Consider the following 20,446-nt stretch of genomic DNA (forward strand, 5'->3'; position numbering starts at 1 on the left):
ACTCAGGTGGGAGTGTGGGCGTCCCTCTCTGCTGGGGCTTGGCAAGGGCGTCCACCAGATATAATTACAAAGGAACTTTTTTACCTTTTGTCCCCTCAAGGAAGGTTCCTTGATGTTGGTGAGGGGCTCTTGATTTAGGGAATTGGATCTGTGCTCCAGTTCCCCGAATTAAGCCTGAATGCCTTCCACATCCCCCCCCAGGCGCTGTATAATCCTCCGGGTTTAGCGCTTCCCCTTGATTATAATAATAATAATAATAATAATTTTACCTTTTGTATCATCGCCCAGCTTTGGGTAACAAATCTTCCTCGTGCCATCGAGAAGTCGGGCTCGATACGGCTTATGCTGTTAGTGACCCTGATAAGATAAGATAAGATTTCGTTCGGATTTTTAACCCCGGAGGGTTAGCCACCCAGGATAACCCAAGAAAGTCAGTGCGTCATCGAGGACTGTCTAACTTATTTCCATTGGGGTCCTTAATCTTGTCCCCCAGGATGCGACCCACACCAGTCGACTAACACCCAGGTACCTATTTGCTGCTAGGTGAACAGGACAACAGGTGTAAGGAAACGTGTCGAAATGTTTCCACCCGCCGGGAATCGAACCCGGGCCCTCCGTGTGTGAAGCGGGAGCTTTAGCCACCAGAACCTGACCAGCCGGGCTGTAGTTCGTACGTTGGATTGCGTGCGACCAGCAGTAACAACCTAATTGATCAGGCTCTGATCCACCGCGAAGCCTGGTTATGGACAGGGCCACGGGGGCGTTGATCCCCGGAACACTCTCCAGTTAACATATTTTTCCCGGACTTCTAAGAGGTACAACTCAATAAGGCCTTGGTAGCCCATAACAATCCTAACAATAGCAGTAACAACAACAGCAGTAAGGACTTCTACTCCATCTTTCGTTGAGTATGGAAGTCGCGTTCTCGCTTGAACATCGGCAACAAATTTCTCCCATTCTCTCTGGGGTGCTTGTGTTAGTCTTATTTTGTCAGCTTGGTACATTATAGGAGGGATGCCATTCATCGGCTCCATTTTTCCGCTCTGCTTATATTTAGTTAACGGTTTAGGTGGGAAGCCGGTTACTGCACACAGGTGAAGGTGTGGACGTCCTGCTTTTTAGGGGCTCAGTCAAGGAGGTCCACCTGGCGTTTTTGGGAACTTCTTGTTTCTATTTCTATTTAGAAAGGGAACTCCCGTTCCCATTTCTCACATCGCCCAGCTTTGGCCAATATCTCTTCTCCTGGTGGCTAAAGCTCTCACTTCACACGGCGATGTCTGGGTTCGATTCCCAGCGAGGGTAGAAACATTGGGCGAGTTTCTTTACACCGGTTGTCTATGTTCCCCATCAGTAAAATGAGTACCTGGGTGTTAGTGGACATATATGGGTCACATCCTGGGACAAAACTGACCTAATTTGCGGGAAATGCTCTGTATACCAAGCGGCTTTCTATATATTAGTATATCATTAATATCAACTAGGACTGTATACCTTGTACATCTACTTGCTTAGCGCTTCTTTTTGATTATAATAATAATAATAATATACATGTACTTGTAGAAATTGCTTAGTTAATCTTAAGTTAATTTTAAGCCTGCCCGTAATGCTATGCATTCAAGTGGCTTTGGCATGCTGCATTTAACTGCATTCTTTTGTACTTCTCTATATCATGTTCAAATAAATAAATAAATAAATAAATAAATATTTTTAATACATCGGGAAACGGCTCTGTACGGCTTAAACTGTCAGTAGTCCTTAAAACCCCAAGAAGCAGCAGCTGCAACAACAATGTCATCCACTAAACAACTGGACCCTGCAGTGTGCAAGTAATTTATCCTTATTGTCTCTCAAACAAAACATTGTATACTTAAGGATAGCAGGTTTAAATTTTATTACTTTACTTTATTTTAGTGTAGATTGTTTGGCTTTACCGTACGTAGTCAAAGATGGGAGTGGCATAACAGGATGAGTAAGTTTATTTAGGCACATAATAATAATATCTTTATTTCTACAAGTACATCTACAAGTATACAGGTCTAGCTGACATCAGTGACATACTACTGTATAGAAAGCTGCTTGTTATGTTGATCATTTCGGGCAAATTAGATCAATTTTGTCCCCCAGGATGCGACCCACACCAGTCCACTAACACCCAGGTACCTATTATACTGATGGGTGAACATGGACAGCAGGTGTCTTAAGGAAACACGTCGGAATGTTTCCACCCGTACCGGGGGTCGAACCACGGACCTCAGTGTGTGAACTGAGTGCACTGGCAATCTAGTCGCATGACACCCCACCCATGTAATATTTGTACTTGTATTTAACATATAAAATATTCACACTTTCTTCTGTGCATGGTATGTCTGTAGGACACTCCATTCAAACTAATAAAAGAACATAAGAAAGAAGGAACACTGCAGCAGGCCAGAGCTTAAATTCTATCTGGAGAGATGCAACAGAACACTTGGACACAGTACAAGGAACACGTATCTCTGACATTCCACATGTACTTCTCGACCTTTTCAAAAACTCCATGCAAATAAAATGGAAAAAAATTTGAAGCTCGCTGCCAGAAAATGCCAAAAGTTACCCATCTTCAAATCCTTATTAATGCATATGTTTTTAAAAAGCACCTCGTACGTTATATCCATGAACTGTCTGTAAATTCTTATTGTTTTATTTTGCAGCCTCAATGCAGTCATTCTATAAAATTGAACTAATGTAAATTATATGTATTATTATTATTATAATAAAAAAGAAGCACTAAACCTACACAGGTCATACAGCGTAAATTATATGTGATTTATTTGTAATTGGCCATTTTGTCATTTTTAACCTGTCTTGTACTTGTAGTATATTACACAAGCTAAGTCTAGATTAAATAGCATTAAGACTTATGATTAGTTTGCATGAAATGTTACATAATTATTGTTTTTTTTCTGTGCCTACATGTGCATCAAATTGTGTACATCTACTGTAACTTCTTTGTATGGTTCATAAGAGATCAGATAAAATAATTTTAATAGCTTTTAAAGTGCTAATATATGAATGTAGCCTGGCTGCAAGAGTAGGGCACCTGTTTTAACATTGCCAAATGGAGGATCGAGCCTTCAACACTATGCTGAATGGCCCATGTAAATTTAGCATATCACATAAATATAACAATTTAAAATATAATGCTCCATGGGTGCCTAAGTATAAGTGTTGTGGTAGTCATGTAGTTATCACTGTGATGGAAGTATTGGGGCCTTGGTAGTGTGTAGATGTCTACTCTCCTTAAGCATTAGTGAAAATGTTCTCCTTAGAACAATTGTCCTTGTATGTACTCTGCCTGTTGGGAGCATTAGTGGTGAGCACATCATTAATCTGCTCATATTTTTCACCGATGTATGAAGAAGATAATCACTGATTTTGGTAGGGTATGGGTATTGTGTTTGCCAGGGTTTAGGTAGGGAAGTCCAATTGGGAAATTAAAAACTTCTTCTCATTTCCATTCCTGAATAAAAATCCTGTTCCCTTTTCTCTCATCATCCAGATTTTGATGTTTCCTCCCCAGTCACTGGGAAGCAGGACTTGATATGGGTGTTAAATGTTAGTGGCCTCTCAAACTCCAAGATTGTTGAAGTACACTGTATTATATAAATTTTACAAAATTCTTTGTTGTCACATTAAAAATTTGTAAGAAATTTACTGAGCAACTACTATTGTGTAATAGATTATTAGAGCCCACAGAAACCTGCTTTGTGCAACAAAATACACTTGAGATATAAAAAGTTCATATACCATAAAGCAAATTCAGCAATATAGCACTACAGTACAGTACAGTAATTTAATGAGTGTGGCAGTTGTCAATAGATATGCAGTACCCTGCTGTAATCCCTGGTACTTAATGAGCTCTGTATCTGTGAGTTGTTGTTGTACAGGATGCAGCATTACTGTACTGTATATTGTATTACTTGTTATCACCAAGTCCCAGTTGTGGATCCACAGCTCAGGTACACTATTTCAGCTGCTCATGTAAGGTACAACGGTACTTTAGTTACTATACTAACATAATGTGTTCAAATCTCAAAATTTTGTGCTACCCAGTGATGTGCTTGAGAAGCATTTCTTCGTTAACTTTTTAATTACAATCTAATTACATAAACCTTACCTAACTCTACCATGTGCTTTAGGTACTCATGAATTTTTTACATTAATTAAGTCTACATTTTGAGGACTAGTTTCCTTAAATTGACTCTTAAACTTTAAGGGTGAAACATTAAAAAAGTCCTTAACATTTACTTAATGAAATACTGAATCTGTAGTTATAGACCCCCTTCAGTGGAAGTACCTTGATATAGATAAAGAGCTCTTGATTCAAGGTATTGAAGCTACTCTTCTTTTCCTTAGACGAGACGTGATTGCCTCCCATTCTCAAGGCATTGTATAATCCTTAAGAGCTTAATGCTTCCTCATGAATACTGTATTAGGATTTACAGGTAGCACTTGGAGTTATTAACCCGTAAACAGTCCAAACGTATATATACGTTGTTATCGCTAGTGCCCCAAACATATATATACGTTTTATTTGTCATACATTCAACATTGCCATAATAAGCCTGAGTCACCTAGACATGAGAGAATGCGTGTGCACACTCACTGTGTTCCATATTAAAATAATTGGGGATGCCTGGGTACCATATGCTCTTTTTTCCTATTAAAAAAACTATTTTTTTTCTCAAAAAATTTGGGGCACTACGGGAGAGAACGTATATATACGTTTGGACTGTTTATGGGTTAATAATGGAAAATGCAATATACAGTGGACCCTGCCTTACGATATTAATCCGTTCATGAGAGCTCATCGTAAGTCAAAATTATCGTTAGTCGAATTAATTTTCCCCATAAGAAATAATGGAAATCAAATTAATCCGTTCCTGACACCCCAAAGTATGAAAAAAAAAGAAGTTTTTTTTACCACATGAAATATTAATTTTAATACACACAAACTGAAGAAGACGTGCACAATTACTACTCTACTAAGAATAGAATACATGACACTTACCTTTATTGGATGATTGATGGAATGGGAGGAGGGGAGAGAGTGGAAGTTATTGTTTAGAAGGGGAATCCCCTTCCATTTGGACTTGAGGTAGCAAGTGAGCGTGTTAGATAGGAGTGAATGGAGACAAATGGTATTTGGGACCTGACGAGCTGTTGGAGTGTGAGCAGGGTAATATTTAGTGAAGGGATTCAGGGAAACCGGTTATTTTATATAACCGAACTTGAGTCCTGGAAATGGGAAGTACAATGCCTGCACTCTAAAGGAGGGGTTTGGGATATTGGCAGTTTGGAGGGATACATTGTGTATTTTTATACGTATATACATGTACTTCTAAACTGTTGTATTCTGGGCACCTCTGCAAAAGCAGTGATAATGTGTGAGTGAGGTGAAAGTGTTGAATGATGATAAAAGTATTTTCTTTTTGGGGATTTTCTTTCTTTTTGGGTCACCCTGCCTCGGTGGGAGACTGCCGACTTGTTGAAAAAAAAATTAGTTAATTGTCTAATATGTAAAGAACACTTAAGCAAATTTGCTGACTATTTCTTTTTCTGTTCCTTCAAAGTGTTAAAGTGACCTCTGGAGCAGTAGTGTGTTTCGAGGCAGATTATTATGGAGACATAACCATAGGAGCACGTACGGTGATTCATCCAAAAGCCCGTATCATTGCCGAGGCTGGACCCATCATCATTGGGGAAAGTAACCTGATTGAGGAACAAGCCCAAATAATAAATAGGTGAGATGTAAAACATTTCTGTCTCAGGCTATAACTTATTTCTTTATCTCTTGAACTCCTGCAATGCCAGACACATTTATATAGCGCTTAATATGCAGAGAAAGATTAAGTACTTTATTAATCTGAGGGGTTTTCTGTTATATTTTATGAAGGAAATGGATTTTGTATTGAATTGCTTTATTCAGGTCATATTCATAGATGTGTCTTTGAATTATTTTTTAATTTTCTAAAAATTTCATTAGTATATTCTCATGCATACTGTAGTGAAAATGAAAATTTATTCGAGAACAACCTAACAGTCAGATTGTATACTTTTTTTATAAGTGGGTTTCATTGTTTTATATCATATAAGGACATAGGTACAGTACATGTATGTTGTCCTTGACAATAATGTTAAAGGTATTATTATTATTATTATAATCAAAAAGAAGTGCTAGGCCACAAGGATCATACAATTCAGGTTAACCCTTTGACTGTCGCGGCCGTATATATACGTTTGTGAGGTACCGTGTTTGATGTATATATACTCATAAATTCTAGCGGCTTCAAATCAGGCAGGAGAAAGCTAGTAGGCCCACATGTGAGAGAATGGGTCTGTGTGGTCAGTGTGCACCACATAAAAAAAATCCTGGAGCACGCAGTGCATAATGAGAAAAAAAAAACTCCGACCGTTTTTTTTTTAATTAAAATGCCGACTTTGTGGTCTATTTTCGTATAGTATTTGTGGTTGTATTCTCGTTTTCATGGTCTCATTTGATAGAATGGAAACTATATTATAGAAATGGAGGTGATTTTGATTAATTTTACTATAAAAAGAACCTGGAAATGGAGCACAAAGTACAGGAAATGTTTGATTTTTGCCGATGTTCAAAAGTAAACAAATGATGTCATTGTCCAATAAATGTCCAAATAGCCATTCTAATACGCAGTCATGAATGGGTTGATGTAATTTTTACAATTATTACAGTATTGCAGTAGTCTGCATAACAGTAAATCTTCTATTTTTTGTTTGAATAAAATTTCAAAATAAAAAGCAAGAGTAATATCACAGGGACCTGGAGACATGACTGATGAACAAAGAAAATTTTATTTTAGAGCCAGGAATGTCTGCATTGTTCATTCTGGACCTTATTTTGAAATTGTCGTATTTTTTAATTTTCGTGAAATTGGCCAAATTGCAAATTTCTGACCATGTTATTGGGTAGTTGAAATCGGTAAATGGGCAGTTTCTTGTGCTCAATCGATAGAAAAAATAGAGTTCTGAAGAAATAGTTATGAGTTTGGTTGACTGGAATAACGGAATTAGCCGAAAATAGGGCTCAAAGTGGGCGAAATTGCCGATTTTTAAATATCGCCGAAGTCGCTAACTTCACGAGAGCGTAATTCCGTCAGTTTTCCATCAAATTTCGTTTTTTTGGTGTCTTTACAATCGGGAAAAGATTCTCTATCATTTCATAAGAAAAAATAATTTTTTTTTTTTCGAATATTTTGCGACACCAGGAGCAACTTCAGGATTGGGCCCTTCGACAGTCAAAGGGTTAAAGGTATTATAATACATAATGTAATATAATTAGCTTTAGGATATGTATTCTTAATACATATTGACTGCTACTGTGCAACCCCTATGGGCTCAGCACTTTCCCATGAATATAATAATTAATTTTTTGGGAATGCTATACTGTGTATGTAAACATATGAACTCTAAAAAAAATGCGTCTCAGCTACACATGGCCATAAGTAGCAGCATCTATGTTCCATGTTAAAGATAGTTTTGGGATTAATTACTTTAGTCCATATATAATGCTATCATGCTTTCTTCTGAAATTTATTAGTGATATATCACTACATGTGAGTGATTCGTTACAGTATTTTGTATAGTTAATGTGCATTTTAATTTAACTTACAGAATAAGATTTAAAAGTTTTTTGACCCATGAGCCTTGATGCCTTGATGCCAGTGAGGAGCTTTTGATACAAGGAACTGGACCTGTCTTACCCTTGAGTTGAACCTTATTGCCTTCCATATCCCAGGCTCTGTGTGGCACCTACAGGTTTAGTGCTTTTCCTTGATTACCTATATGGCAATAATGACCAGACATGTTAGATCATTCAGCATTAAACAATAAAATTACTATAACCCCCCCCCCCCTTACACTGACACTCATAAGCCAAAACCATTCAGAAAAAAAAAATTATTCACAATAACAAGCACACAATGATAAATACCATTACACCAAGTTAAAGTAAAAAGCATCAGTTAGAAAAGTTAAATTATTCTTGTCAAAAGACTGGTCTAAAAAAAATTTTGAGTGCTCTACAGGTACCAGAATGATTAAAAAAAAGACTTTTGCAAAAATGCTGAAGACTTGGGGTCACTATAGCAAAAAAAGTAAGCACATGATTTCTTTGCTCAAATTAGTGTATCTTGCAGATTACCGGAGGGAACAGAGGCTGGTGACCAACTTCCGGTGATGGTTATTGGAAACAACAATGTCTTTGAAGTTGATAGTTACTGTCAGGCTTCAAAAGTAGGCGATAATAATGTGCTTGAAGCAAAAAGTAAGTTACGTATGTTATTGCTTGGAACAAAAAATTTGATGTGTTCTTGTATTTTTGTTAGCTTTTAAAAGTGTGGAACATTTACATAGTAGATATATTAGCTATGGTTGGGATGGGGAGCTAGGTGTTACTCCTGACAGTGACAAGTCCTCCTTTTTAGTGAATGACCAGTTGGTATACTGTGGTATACAGTGTGGCTGTCAGGTTTGTTTCTCTACCTGTCCTCTTCCTCTGGGCTTATTGGACTGTATTAATTTCCTGGGCATTTGGCTATGTATGGAATTTTCAAACTTTCAAGTTGAGAACCTCTGCCAACTCTGGAAATCTCCCCTCAGATCTCTAATTTGAGACAGTATTGCATTATCTTTCAGATCTGCTGCACACTTGGCAATATAGCTATGGTACTGTTTTTGTGCCAAAGGAAGAGGTAGGCCACTTTTTTCCTTAGATTAGTGTGACTAAGAACTAGTAATTTTTCTTCTAAATAGTGGATTTCTCCTTTCATTAAAATTTGGTGACTTTTGCCCTCCAACTTAGAAAAAATTATTGCTAGAGGCAATGATGTCATGTCTAAGAGTAATGTGTGATGTGAATATTATGTAGAGAATTTAGAATGTTGAAACTAAAAGACTGTATGATAATACTAAAAAGGATGCTTCAGAGGTATTGTTAAGATAGTTTGGGAATTTAGAGAGGATGGAGTAAAAAAGGCTGAAGAGAATGTATATATAAATCTGGGGTGGAATGAAGGGTAGGGTTCATCCCAAGAAGGGGGTTGGAGGGAGAGGCTAGAGGAGGTTTTGAGTGGAATGGGCTTGAGCATCCTACATGCTTGTGTGAGCACATTAGAGTGGAGACTAGTGGTTCTATGGATTGATGTGCTGTTGGAGTGTGAGCAAAGTAACATATATGAAGGAATTCAGGGGAAATCATTGAGCCAGACTTGAATCCTGGAGTTGGGATATGTAGTGCTTGCACTGGGTGAGGATGTTTCAGTTCGGAGGATTAGCTGAACGTTGATGTCAGCACTTCTAGCAAAAGAGTGATTGATTAAATGATGGTAAATGTGTTTACTTTTTTTGGGTTACTCTGCCTTTTAGGAAGAAGGCTGATATGTTAAAAATTAATAATGTACAGTAATATGCTGGGTATGTTTTATAACATTAATCACTACAGCAACTACTGGAGTTGGGATGAACAGTAAATTGTTTGTATAGCTCAAACTGGTGATGATGGCTGGGAATCAATAATCAATGGGGGCACATCACAAGCAGTGTTCCACAGGGATCAGTGTTGGGCCCCTTGTTGTTCACAATTTACATAAACGATATAGATGAGGGAATAAATAGCGACATAAGCAAATTTGCTGATGACACCAAAATAGGCTGTCCAATTCATTCTTTTGAGGAAATTAGTGCATTCCAGGATGATTTGAAAAGACTGATGCAGTGGTCGGAGAAGTGGCAGATGCAGTTTAATATAGACAAATGCAAAGTTCTAAATGTTGGACAGGACAATAACCATGCCACTTATAAACTGAATAGTGCAGATGTTAATACTGCTGATTGCAAAAAGGATTTAGGAGTTCTGGTTAGCAGTAATCTGAAACCAAGACAACAGTGCATAAGTGTTTGCAATAAAGCTAACAGAATCCCTGGCTTCATATTAAGAAGTATAAATAATAGAAGTCCTCGGGTTGTTCTTCAACTCTAAATATCCTTGGTTAGGCCTCATTTAGATTATGCTGCACAGTTCTGGTCACCATATTATAGAATGGATATAAATACACTGGAAAATGTACAGAGGAGGATGACAAAGCTGATCCCATGTATCAGAAATCTTCCTTATGAGGATAGACTGAGGGCCCTGAATCTGCACTCTCTAGAAAGGCATAGAATTAGGGAAGATATGATTGAGGTGTATAAATGGAAAATAGGAATAAATAAAGGGGATGTAAATAGCATGCTGAAAATATCCAGCCAAGACAGGACTCGCAGCAGTGGTTTTAAGTTGGAAAAGTTCAGATTCAGGAAGGACATAGGAAAGCACTGGTTTGGTAATAGAGTTGTGGATGAGTGGAACAAACTTCCGAGTACCGTCATAGAAGCTAAGACCTTGTGTAGTTTTAAAAATAGGTTGGATAAATACATGAGTAGGTGTGAGTTGGACCTGACTAGCTTGTGCTACCAGTTATGATGCTGTGCTCCTTCCTTAAGTGGAAGTGATCTGACTTGGTGGTCATTGTTCTAGGCCAGGGGGTGGCATGGACCTGCTTCGCATGGGTCAGTAGCCCTGTTGCAGAGTTCCTTCTTTCTTATGTTCTTGTATAAATATTTATGTTTAACATGCTGAATAGCAAAATAGTTCTAGCACTTCAACTTGCCACTCTGCAATCATCTTTCTAGTTGATGCAGTCACTCTGTGTGCTCACCTAATTGTAGTTGCAGGGGTCGGGACTCAGCTCCTGGCCCCGCCTCTTCACTGAACGCTACTAGGTCCTCTCTCTCCTTGCTCCATGAGCTTTATCATACCTCGTCTTAAAGCTATGTATGGTTCCTGCCTTCACTACATCGCTCGCCAGACTGTTCCACTTCCTGACCACTCTATGACTGAAGAACTGCTTCCTAACATCCTGTGACTCATCTGAGTCTTCAACTTCCAAGAGTGACCCCTTGTTTCTGTGTCCCCTCTCTGGAACATCTTGTCTCTGTCCACCTTGTCTATTCCACGCAGTATTTTGTATGTCATTATCATGACTTCCCTATCCCTCCTGTCCTCCAGTGTCGTCAGGCTGATTTCCCTCAACCTTTCTTCATAGGACATTTCCCTTAGCTCTGGAACTAACCTTGCCACAAACCTTTGCACTTTCTCTAATTTCTTAACGTGCTTGAACCAGTGCGGGTTCCAAACTGGTTCTGCATACTCCAGTATGGGCCTGACATACACGGTGTACAATTTCTTGAAAGATTTCTTACTTAGGTATCAGAATGCTAATCTCAGGTTTGCCAGGCACCCATATGCTGCAGCAGTTATCTGGTTGATGTGTGCTTCTGGAGACGTGTTCGGTGTTATACTCACGCCAAGATCTTTCTCCTTGAGCGAGGTTTGCAGTCGTTGGCCACCTAGCCTATACTCTGTTTGCGGTCTTCTTTGCCCTTCTCTGATCTTCATGACTTTTCATTTGGCATGGTTGAATTCGAGAAGTCAGTTGCTGGACCACATGTCCAGCCTGTTCAGGTAGGTCTCTTTGAAGGCCTGCCTGATCCTCATCTGATTTAATTCTCCTCATTAAAACAGGAATAAATAAAGGGGATGTAAATAGCATGCTGAAAATTTCCAGCCAAGACAGGACTCGCAGCAATGGTTTCAAGTTGGAAAAATTCAGATTCAGAAAGGATATAGGAAAGCACTGGTTTGGTAATAGAGTTGTGGATGAGTGGAACAAACTCCCGAGTACAGTTATTCAGGCTAAAACGTTGTGTAGTTTTAAAAATAGGTTAGATAAATACATGAGTGGGTGTGGGTGGGTGTGAGTTGGACCTGACTAGCTTGTGCTGCTGGATCTGGTGCAGTGCTCCATCCTTGAGTGGAGATGATCAGACTGGATGGGTCATTGGGCTAATCTGGTGGGGGGGGGTCATTGGCCTAATCCGTGGGGGGGACACATGGACCTGCTCCGCATGGGTCAGTAGGCCTGTTGCAGTGTTCCTTCTTTCTTATGTTCTTATTAACTTCACATCATCTGCAAACAGGGACACCTCTGAGTCTATCCCTTCCATCATGTCATTTACATATACCAAAATACCAAAAATAGCACTGGTCCTAGGACCAACCCCTGTGGGACCCCGCTCGTCACAGGTGCCCACTGTGATACCTCATCACGTACCATGACTCATTGTTGCCTCCCTGTCACGTATTCTCTGATCCATTGAAGTGCCCTTCCCGTTATATGTGCCTGATCCTCTAATTTCTGCACTAATCATTTGTGAGGAACTGTGTTAAAGGCCTTCTTGCAGTCCAAGAAGATGCAATCAGCCCGCCCCTCTCTTGTCTCTTACTTCTGTTACTTTATCATAAAACTCCAGAATGTTTGTGACACAGGATTTGCCTTCCATGAAACTGTGCTGGTTGTCATTTATACTTTTGTTCCGTTCCAGGTGCTCCACCACTCTCCTCCTGATAATCTTCTCTATGACTTTGCATACTATACACATCAGTGAGACTGGTCTGTAGTTTAGCGCCTCTTTTCTGTCTCCTTTTTTAAAAATGGGAACTACATTTGCTGTCTTCCATACCTCAGGTAGTTGCCCAGTTTCAAGGGATGTGTTGAAGGTTGTGGTTAATGGGACACACAGCATTTCTGCTCTCTCTCTAAGGACCCACGGGGAGATGTTGTCCGGTCCCATTGCCTTCGAGGTATCAAGGTCACTTAGCTTCTTCACCTCCTCCTCAATTGTGTGTATGTCATCCAGCATTTGTTGGTGTATTCCCTGTTGGTGTCCCCTTCTGTCCTGTCTTCCCAGAGTCCTTCCTGTATCCACTATGAGTACAGTATGCTTGAAATATTGGTAAGGAGCGGCTCCTCGCTCATCGACCAATTCGCTTAACGACCTAGTTGTAGGAATGGAACTCGGTTGTTAACTGAGGAGTGCCTATACACACAAACACAACCATACATACACACACACACATATGTGCATATGTATGCATATGCAGATGCATGCAATGCATATTTATGCATGTAAGAATGTATGCACATGTGTATGCATTTTTTGGATAAATGTATGTATGTATATACATTCTCCATGGGAAAATGGAACAGAATTCTTCCTTCGTAAACCATGTGTGTCGTAAGAGGCGACTAAAATGCCAGGAGCAAGGAGCTAGTAACTCCTTCTCCTATATATGTTACTAAATTTAAAAGGAGAAACTTTCATTTTTTCTTTTGGCCCACACTGCCTCAGTGGGCCATTTTGTTGAAAGAAGAAGGATGTATATACATATACAGATGCATGTTTATTCATATGTATATGCATACATATGTTCCTTGATAATGTGAGAAGTCACAAAAGTGCTTGGGGTTTTGCAATTTTTTCACAGTGGTTGTTTTGCATATTGTGATATCACCTGTTTACTGTGATCTTATTGCATTCATGTGTATATATATGTCCATCACCACTACCAGTATCACCATCGCTATCACCACCACTATTTATTTATTTATTTTAAGTCTTTGCAAACAGTACATCGAGATTTTTGTATTTACAATAGTGGGTTGCAATACAAAGAGAGCCTCTATTATGCCTAGGTATTATGGGCCAACTTAACATTATTGGCTTACAGTCTACTTAACACTAAGAATTATATCATAGTTGTACAGTAGGATAGTAATTATTTCATAATTGTACAGTAGATTATTAATTATAAGTGAATCTAATTTGTATAAGACATATATTCATATATTCAAAAATGGTTTTTGTGAAAACAATGATTCAATTATATTCCTGTCAACAATGGATAAAAGGTTCAAAGTGATTGTTGAAGTTATGATGTGGGAGTACATAAGTGAGTATGTGTGTACTGAGTATTTAGCATTTAGTCTAGGGTGATTAAGTGGCTTTTGAGAAGAGTCTTAAATTGATTTTCAGACTGGGTTACTTTAATATCTTCTGGTAATGAATTCCATATTTTGGGGCCCTTTATGTGCACTGAGTTTTTACACAGTGTGATATGGACACGAGGTATATCAAAAAGAGATCTGTGTCTTGTGTTGTGGTCATGTGTCCTATTACAACCATTCTCACCACTGTCATGTTCTTGTGTATATATGTGAATCTGTAACCAATAACAATATTAGTTACTCAGCAATACCTGAAATTGTGAAGCCAATCAAAAGAGAATCTTTAAAACAATTTCATGGAAATCAGTTTCAGGAATGGTCAGTTTAAATTTGGACAGATAACACCTGCACATGTCAATTGCTCTATGAACCTTCGTTTAGTAATAGTTGACCAAGGCTTGAAATTTGAAGCCGTTTGAATAAAGCATTCTGAAGTTAGAAACAAAAGCCTTTAAAGTAGATGAGAAACTTGAAATGGATGGACAGTTCTGGCATTATATCTTGCAGTATTTAAGTGTTCACTCAACTTAGAAAATTTTAAAGTGCTGTAAAAATTCCAGTTTTCAATATATTTTTTTTTTTAATTAGTTTTAAAAATTTCTACAACCTCTTAAAAAAACACAGAATCATTTTTTTCTTAAGATAATCCACTTTGATAAAGTTTCAGAGATACAAAGTTTAAACATTTTTAATTGCAATTGCAAATTTGCACACACACAAATCACTGTGAACTGAATGAATGGATACTACCTTGGTTGTATGATGCCTCAGCCATTAAATATTGGAGCCATTTAGAATAGGAAAACATATTTTGATTGTTGTGACTAAATGAGAATCAAAAGTTGACATAATCCAATCACAAAATGGTTAAATCTGTACCTATTTACTCTGCCATTATCAAATTAGTGGGCACTTTTTTTTTTTTTTTTTAACACTTGAAACTATCACTGAGGGTTTTGGAAGTTATCCAAAAAATTCTAAGATGCTAGGAATGGATTTGATAACTTTGGTCATAGGGCACCTATACATGCCAGTTGATCCTAAAATCTGGTCCTTATTACATAAGTTGTGTCAGAATTTTAATCTGATTGGATGAGGGGTTCTCAAGATATGAGTGGGATAAAATAAAAGGGAAGGAAGGGGGAAAAAAAATCAGGCAACCACTTAACCCTTTCGGGGTTTCAGCCGTATTAGTATGGTTTACGCGCCAGGGTTTTTGACGTACTAGTACGCATAAATTCTAGTGCCCTCAAATCTAGCAAGAGAAAGCTGGTAGGCCTACATATGAAAGAATGGGTCTGTGGTCAGTGTGCGCAGTATAAAAAAAAATCCTGCAGCACACAGTGCGTAATGAGAAAAAAAAAACTTTGACAGTGTTTTTGGTTTAAAACAGCGACTTTGCACTGTATTTTCATATGGTATTTATGGCTGTATTCTAGTTTTCCTGGTCTTATTTTATAGAATGGAAGACATATTACAGAAATTGAGATGATTTTGATTGGTTTCACAATGAAAAGTAACTTGAAATTGAGCTCAAAGTAGCAGAAATGTTCAATTTTTGCCAAAGTTCAAAAGTAAACAAATCATGCCACGCGTCCAATACACGTCAGCTGGTGAATCTAATATTCTTTCACAAGTGCGCTGGTATTATACCATTTCTACACTAATACAGTAGTCTGCATAACAGTAAATCTTCTATTTTTTGTGAGAATAAAAATTCAAAGTGGAAAGCGAAAGAAATGTAAGAGGGGCATGGGGATGTGACTAATGAACAGAGGAAATGTTATTTTAGTGCCAGGAATGTCTTTCTTGTTTATTCTGGACCCTATTTGGAAATTGGCATCTTTTGAAATTTGTGTGAAATTGGCAAAATTGCTAAATTCTGACCACTTTATTGGATAGTTGAAATCGGTAAATGGGTGGTTTCTTGTACTCATTCAATAGAAAAAACGGAGTTCTAGCAAAATAGTTATGATTTTTGTCGACCAGTACACTGGAATTGGCCGAAAATAGGGCTCAAATTGGGCAAAATCGCCGGTGTAAACATCGTCGAGACTGCTAAATTCGCGAGAGCATAATTCCGTAAGTTTTCCATCAAATTTCATACTTTTGGTGTCATTATGATTGGGAAAAGCTTCTGTATCTTTTCATAAGAAAAAATTATTTATTTATTTTTTTTTTGAAATTTTGGCGACCCTGAGAACAAGTCTCTGAGAGGGTCTGGCGACCCTCAAAGGGTTAAAGGCACCCTTTCAGGAATACCCACTTGGAAATATTTTATGCATTCATGTTTTATCCCTTGATAATTTCTTATGGGACGTTCCTTGATGTTAATGAGTTGATCCTAATCAAAGGAATTGGACTTTTTTTTTTTGCCCTATCCTTGGATTGAATCTGCCTCCTATTCCCCAGGTATTACATGTTCCATATGGGTTTAGCACTTACCTCTAGATGTAATAATTTTTTTTAACACGCTGACTGTCGCCCATTGAGGCAGGGTGACCCCCCCCTCCCCCCCAAGAAAAAAAAAGTATTCACCATCATTTACACCATCACTGTCTTGCTAGAGGCATGCAGGTGCGACAGTTTAGATTTCCTTCTAAACAGCAAATAATACATTAATAATTTGGACTTGAGTCCTGGACTCTGAAGGAAGGGTGGGGGATGCCACAGTCGGAGGGGAACTCTGATTGTGATGTCAACATACTTCTGGCAACTGTTAACATGAAAAAGTATTAACAGATCACATGTTGACCGACAGTCTACTGTATAATATAGTATGTACTGTACATTAAACCCAGTTTGATCCCTTCCTTATTTACGTATCACACACTTAACCCTTTGACTGTTGCAAGCCCCTTTCTGAAATTGTCATTCTACGTAGCAAAATGTTTGTAAAAAAAAATTATTTTTTCTTGTAAAATGATAGAGAATCTTTTCCCGGTGATAATGACATCAAAAGTACGAAATTTGGTCAAAAACTCACGGAATTATGCTCCTGCGAAGTTAGCGGTCTCGGCGACATATATGCATCGGCGATTTCTCCAACTTTGAGCCCTGTTTTTGGCCAATTCCGTTGTGCCAGTTGACCAAACTCATAGCTATTTCTTTAGAACTCCATTTTTTCTATCAATTGAGTACAAGAAACCGCCTATTTACCGATTTGAACTACCCAATAAAGTGGTCAGAAATTGGCAATTTGGCCAATTTCACACAAATTAAAAAAGATGCCAATTTCAAAATAGGGTCCAGAATAAACAATGTAGACATTCATGGCACTAAAATAACATATCCTCTGTTCATTAGTCACGTCTCTAGGCCCCTCTTATATTACTATTGCTTTCTATTTTGATTTTTTATTCATACAAAAAATACAAAATTTACTGTTATGCAGACTACTGCATTATTGTAAAAATGGTATAAATAATATCAGTGCACTAGTGAAAGAATATTAGACTCCCCAGTTGGTGTGTATTGGACGTGTGGTGTGATTTGCTTACTCTTGAACATTGGTAAAAATCGAACATTTCCACTACTTTGAGCTCAATTTCAAGGTCTTTTTCATTGTGAAACTAATCAAAATCATCCCTATTTCTGCAATATGTTTTTCCATTTTATCACGTGAGACCATGAAAACAACAATACAATGATAAATACTATATGAAAATACACCTCAAAGTTGGCGTTTTAATCCAAAAAAATGGCCTTTTTTTTTTCTCTCGTTATGCACTGAGTGCTGCAGGATTTTTTTTATGTGGTGCACACTGACCACACAGACCCATTCTTTCACATGTGGACCTACCAGCTTTCTCCTGCTTGATTTGAAGCCGCTAGAATTATTGAATACATATACGTCCGAAACACTGGCTCATAAGACGTATATATTTTTTTTTTTTTTCAACAAACCGGCCGTATCCCACCAAGGCAGGGTGGGATATATACGACCAAAACACAAAATGATAAAAAATTTATACCATCGATTACAGGTTTGGAGCACTCCATAAGACAAAACGAAATATAAATAAAGTTTATTTTAGTCTGCTGATAAATATTGACCTGAAACTTACAGGTCATGTTGGCCCAGGTGTAGAACTGACTCGTGGATGTGTTGTGGGCTCCTTATGTTCTCTAGTATGTCCACAAGTTGTACAAGAAAACACTGTAATCTATGGAGATGAACTCCATCACAGAACTCAGTCTGAGAAGCCAGCAGTAAGTATTCGTTCACAAATATTGACCTGGGCTGGTACATAAATATTCACCAAAGAATTTCTCCAGGGAGGTTCTTTGATGTCACGAAGGGCTTTTAATCCAGGGAATTGGACCTTCCCTTCCCTTTCTTGGATTGAACCCAATTGCCTTCCATTAGCCAGGTGCTGTTTGAATGTGCCCTTACCCCATCCATAAATATACTGTAATATCAAAGAATCACAAGATTAAACAGCTAAGTGAGCTTACTTTGTCGTATTACTGTCGTATTACTATGTATTACTTAATTTTAGTAAAAATATCAGTAGTCGTTTTAACACTTTTTTCTTTTCTTATAGCCACAAGGACTCCAGCTGGATTTCCTGACGAAAATTTTGCCAAATTATCACTACCTTATTAAGCCTAAGAAAAAAGTGGCAGCTTAATATATAAAATATCAACATTTATGTATGTATTCCAAATCTTTGATACAGTATGCACATTGTAGCTTGCTTACAGGTCTGTGTTAAATTTACTAGTTAATATTACTACAAATATTTTCACTGTTTGTGGACATTTTTTGTCATTTAGTGGATGATCTAAAAGGGTTGTAGAATATGGTTTTCTTTATTATTTTAAATATGTTTTATTTATTGCAGAAAAATTTGTAAATAAATTCGCAGTGTTTATTCATGGGTAAGCACTGTTAAGTTTGCATTAGGTTTTCTTGTATGTGAAGATATGCAAATCTAATGGTTGCTCCCTTAATTATATACATGTTATGGTGCTGTACTGTTTCGCTGAAGTCATACCATGTTTTAATAAAATATTGATTTTGAGTTCAAAATATTTTATTAACTTTCTGTTAATTCTCTGTTGACTTTATGCATCATTTAAGTAGGGATGGGACGATAGCAAATTTTTTACAGGTTCTTAATTGTAGGTCGATATGAATACCATCAGAATTAGCAAATACCCACCAATACTCAATACTTTGCCATACCCTTAATTTTAATGAAAAAAAAAATTCAAGAAATTAAATACCTATATATTAGCATATATTTAGGGTTATAGCTTATCTGTACAAATGTGAAGAGTGTTTTATTTTTCTTTGGGGTTAACACTTCAACTGATTATAATACATGGTGGGCATCATATATAGTGTTATAATTATCATTGCACATGCACCCACCCAACCCTCTTACATTTGCCCACCCACCCTCTCTTTCACTTGCCCACACCTACCCCCTTATACCCACTACCCACACCTACTCATATTTCTGAAAGTCACCCTTTCATACTCATCCACCTCCCTCACACTCCCTCCATCTTCGACACCCACCCACCCTCTCTTGCCCATTCTCACACCTTCCCTATACCATTTTACAGGTCAGTGTTCTGTGTCCAGTAGTAGTAGTCACTGTGACCTGGTGGCTAAAGCTCTAGCTTCACACGGCTAGGGCCCGGGTTCACTTCCCAGTGAGGGTAGAAACACTGGGCATGTTTCCTTACACCAGTTGTCTTTGTTCCCCATCAGTAAAATGGGTACCTGGGTGTTAGTGGACTGGTGTGGGTTGCATCCTGGGCCAAAACTGACTTAATTTGCCCAAAATGCTCTGCATAACACACGGCTTTCTATATAGCAGTATGTCACTGATGTCAGCTAGGTCTGTATACCTTGTACATGTGCTTGTAGAAATAAAGGTATTATTATTAGTGTAGTACATTATTTTGGCCCTTTACCTTTGGTGTGTGAAGTGACATGTATCAAACTTGAGTCCTGGAGGTGGGAAGTACAGTGCTTGCACTCTGAAGATGTGGAAATATTGCAGTTTGGAGGGGCATCTGAGCTATAATGCTGGCACATCTCTGGTAAGACAGTGATAACAAGTGATGGTGAGTTTTTTTTTTGTGTGGGGGGGGGGATCACTCTACTTCGGTGGGAGATGGCTGATGTGTTAATAAAATATTATAAATTATCACAAAATGCACTCAACCTCTGAAAGATTACAAAAATTTTAATATTAACAGAAGTATTAGTTTTCAAGCAGTCAAAATATTAGTCATGGAAGGGAACAATCCTAAACCCATAAGGGTCATAATCCCTGGAAGGAATTGGAGGCAATAATTTTATATTTTAATCCAAGGGGCTATGGAGGCATTGACCCCTGGAAGCATCCTTCAGGTGAGGGGAGGTCAGAAACAATTCCTCGGATCAGTAGCCCCTCATCAGCATTAAGGAACCTTCCTTGATAGTAGCTAATATAAAATGGATGATAGTGATAACCATATGACTG

The 20,446-nt window shown here is 38.0% G+C and overlaps 1 protein-coding gene across 1 annotated transcript; it reads left to right on the plus strand.

Moving 5' to 3' along the window:
* Positions 1-1,723: 1,723 nt before the first annotated feature.
* Positions 1,724-18,988, plus strand: DCTN6-p27 (dynactin subunit 6). The gene is made up of 5 exons (XM_053785636.2): positions 1,724-1,826; positions 5,613-5,783; positions 8,214-8,341; positions 18,031-18,173; positions 18,509-18,988. Exons 1-5 carry the CDS (start codon positions 1,789-1,791, stop codon positions 18,593-18,595), a joined length of 567 nt encoding a protein of 188 aa, XP_053641611.1. The 5' UTR covers positions 1,724-1,788; the 3' UTR covers positions 18,596-18,988.
* Positions 18,989-20,446: the final 1,458 nt, after the last annotated feature.

The sequence above is a fragment of the Cherax quadricarinatus genome, chromosome 35 (assembly GCF_038502225.1).
Source record: "Cherax quadricarinatus isolate ZL_2023a chromosome 35, ASM3850222v1, whole genome shotgun sequence".
Classification (NCBI taxonomy): Eukaryota; Metazoa; Arthropoda; class Malacostraca; order Decapoda; family Parastacidae; genus Cherax; species Cherax quadricarinatus.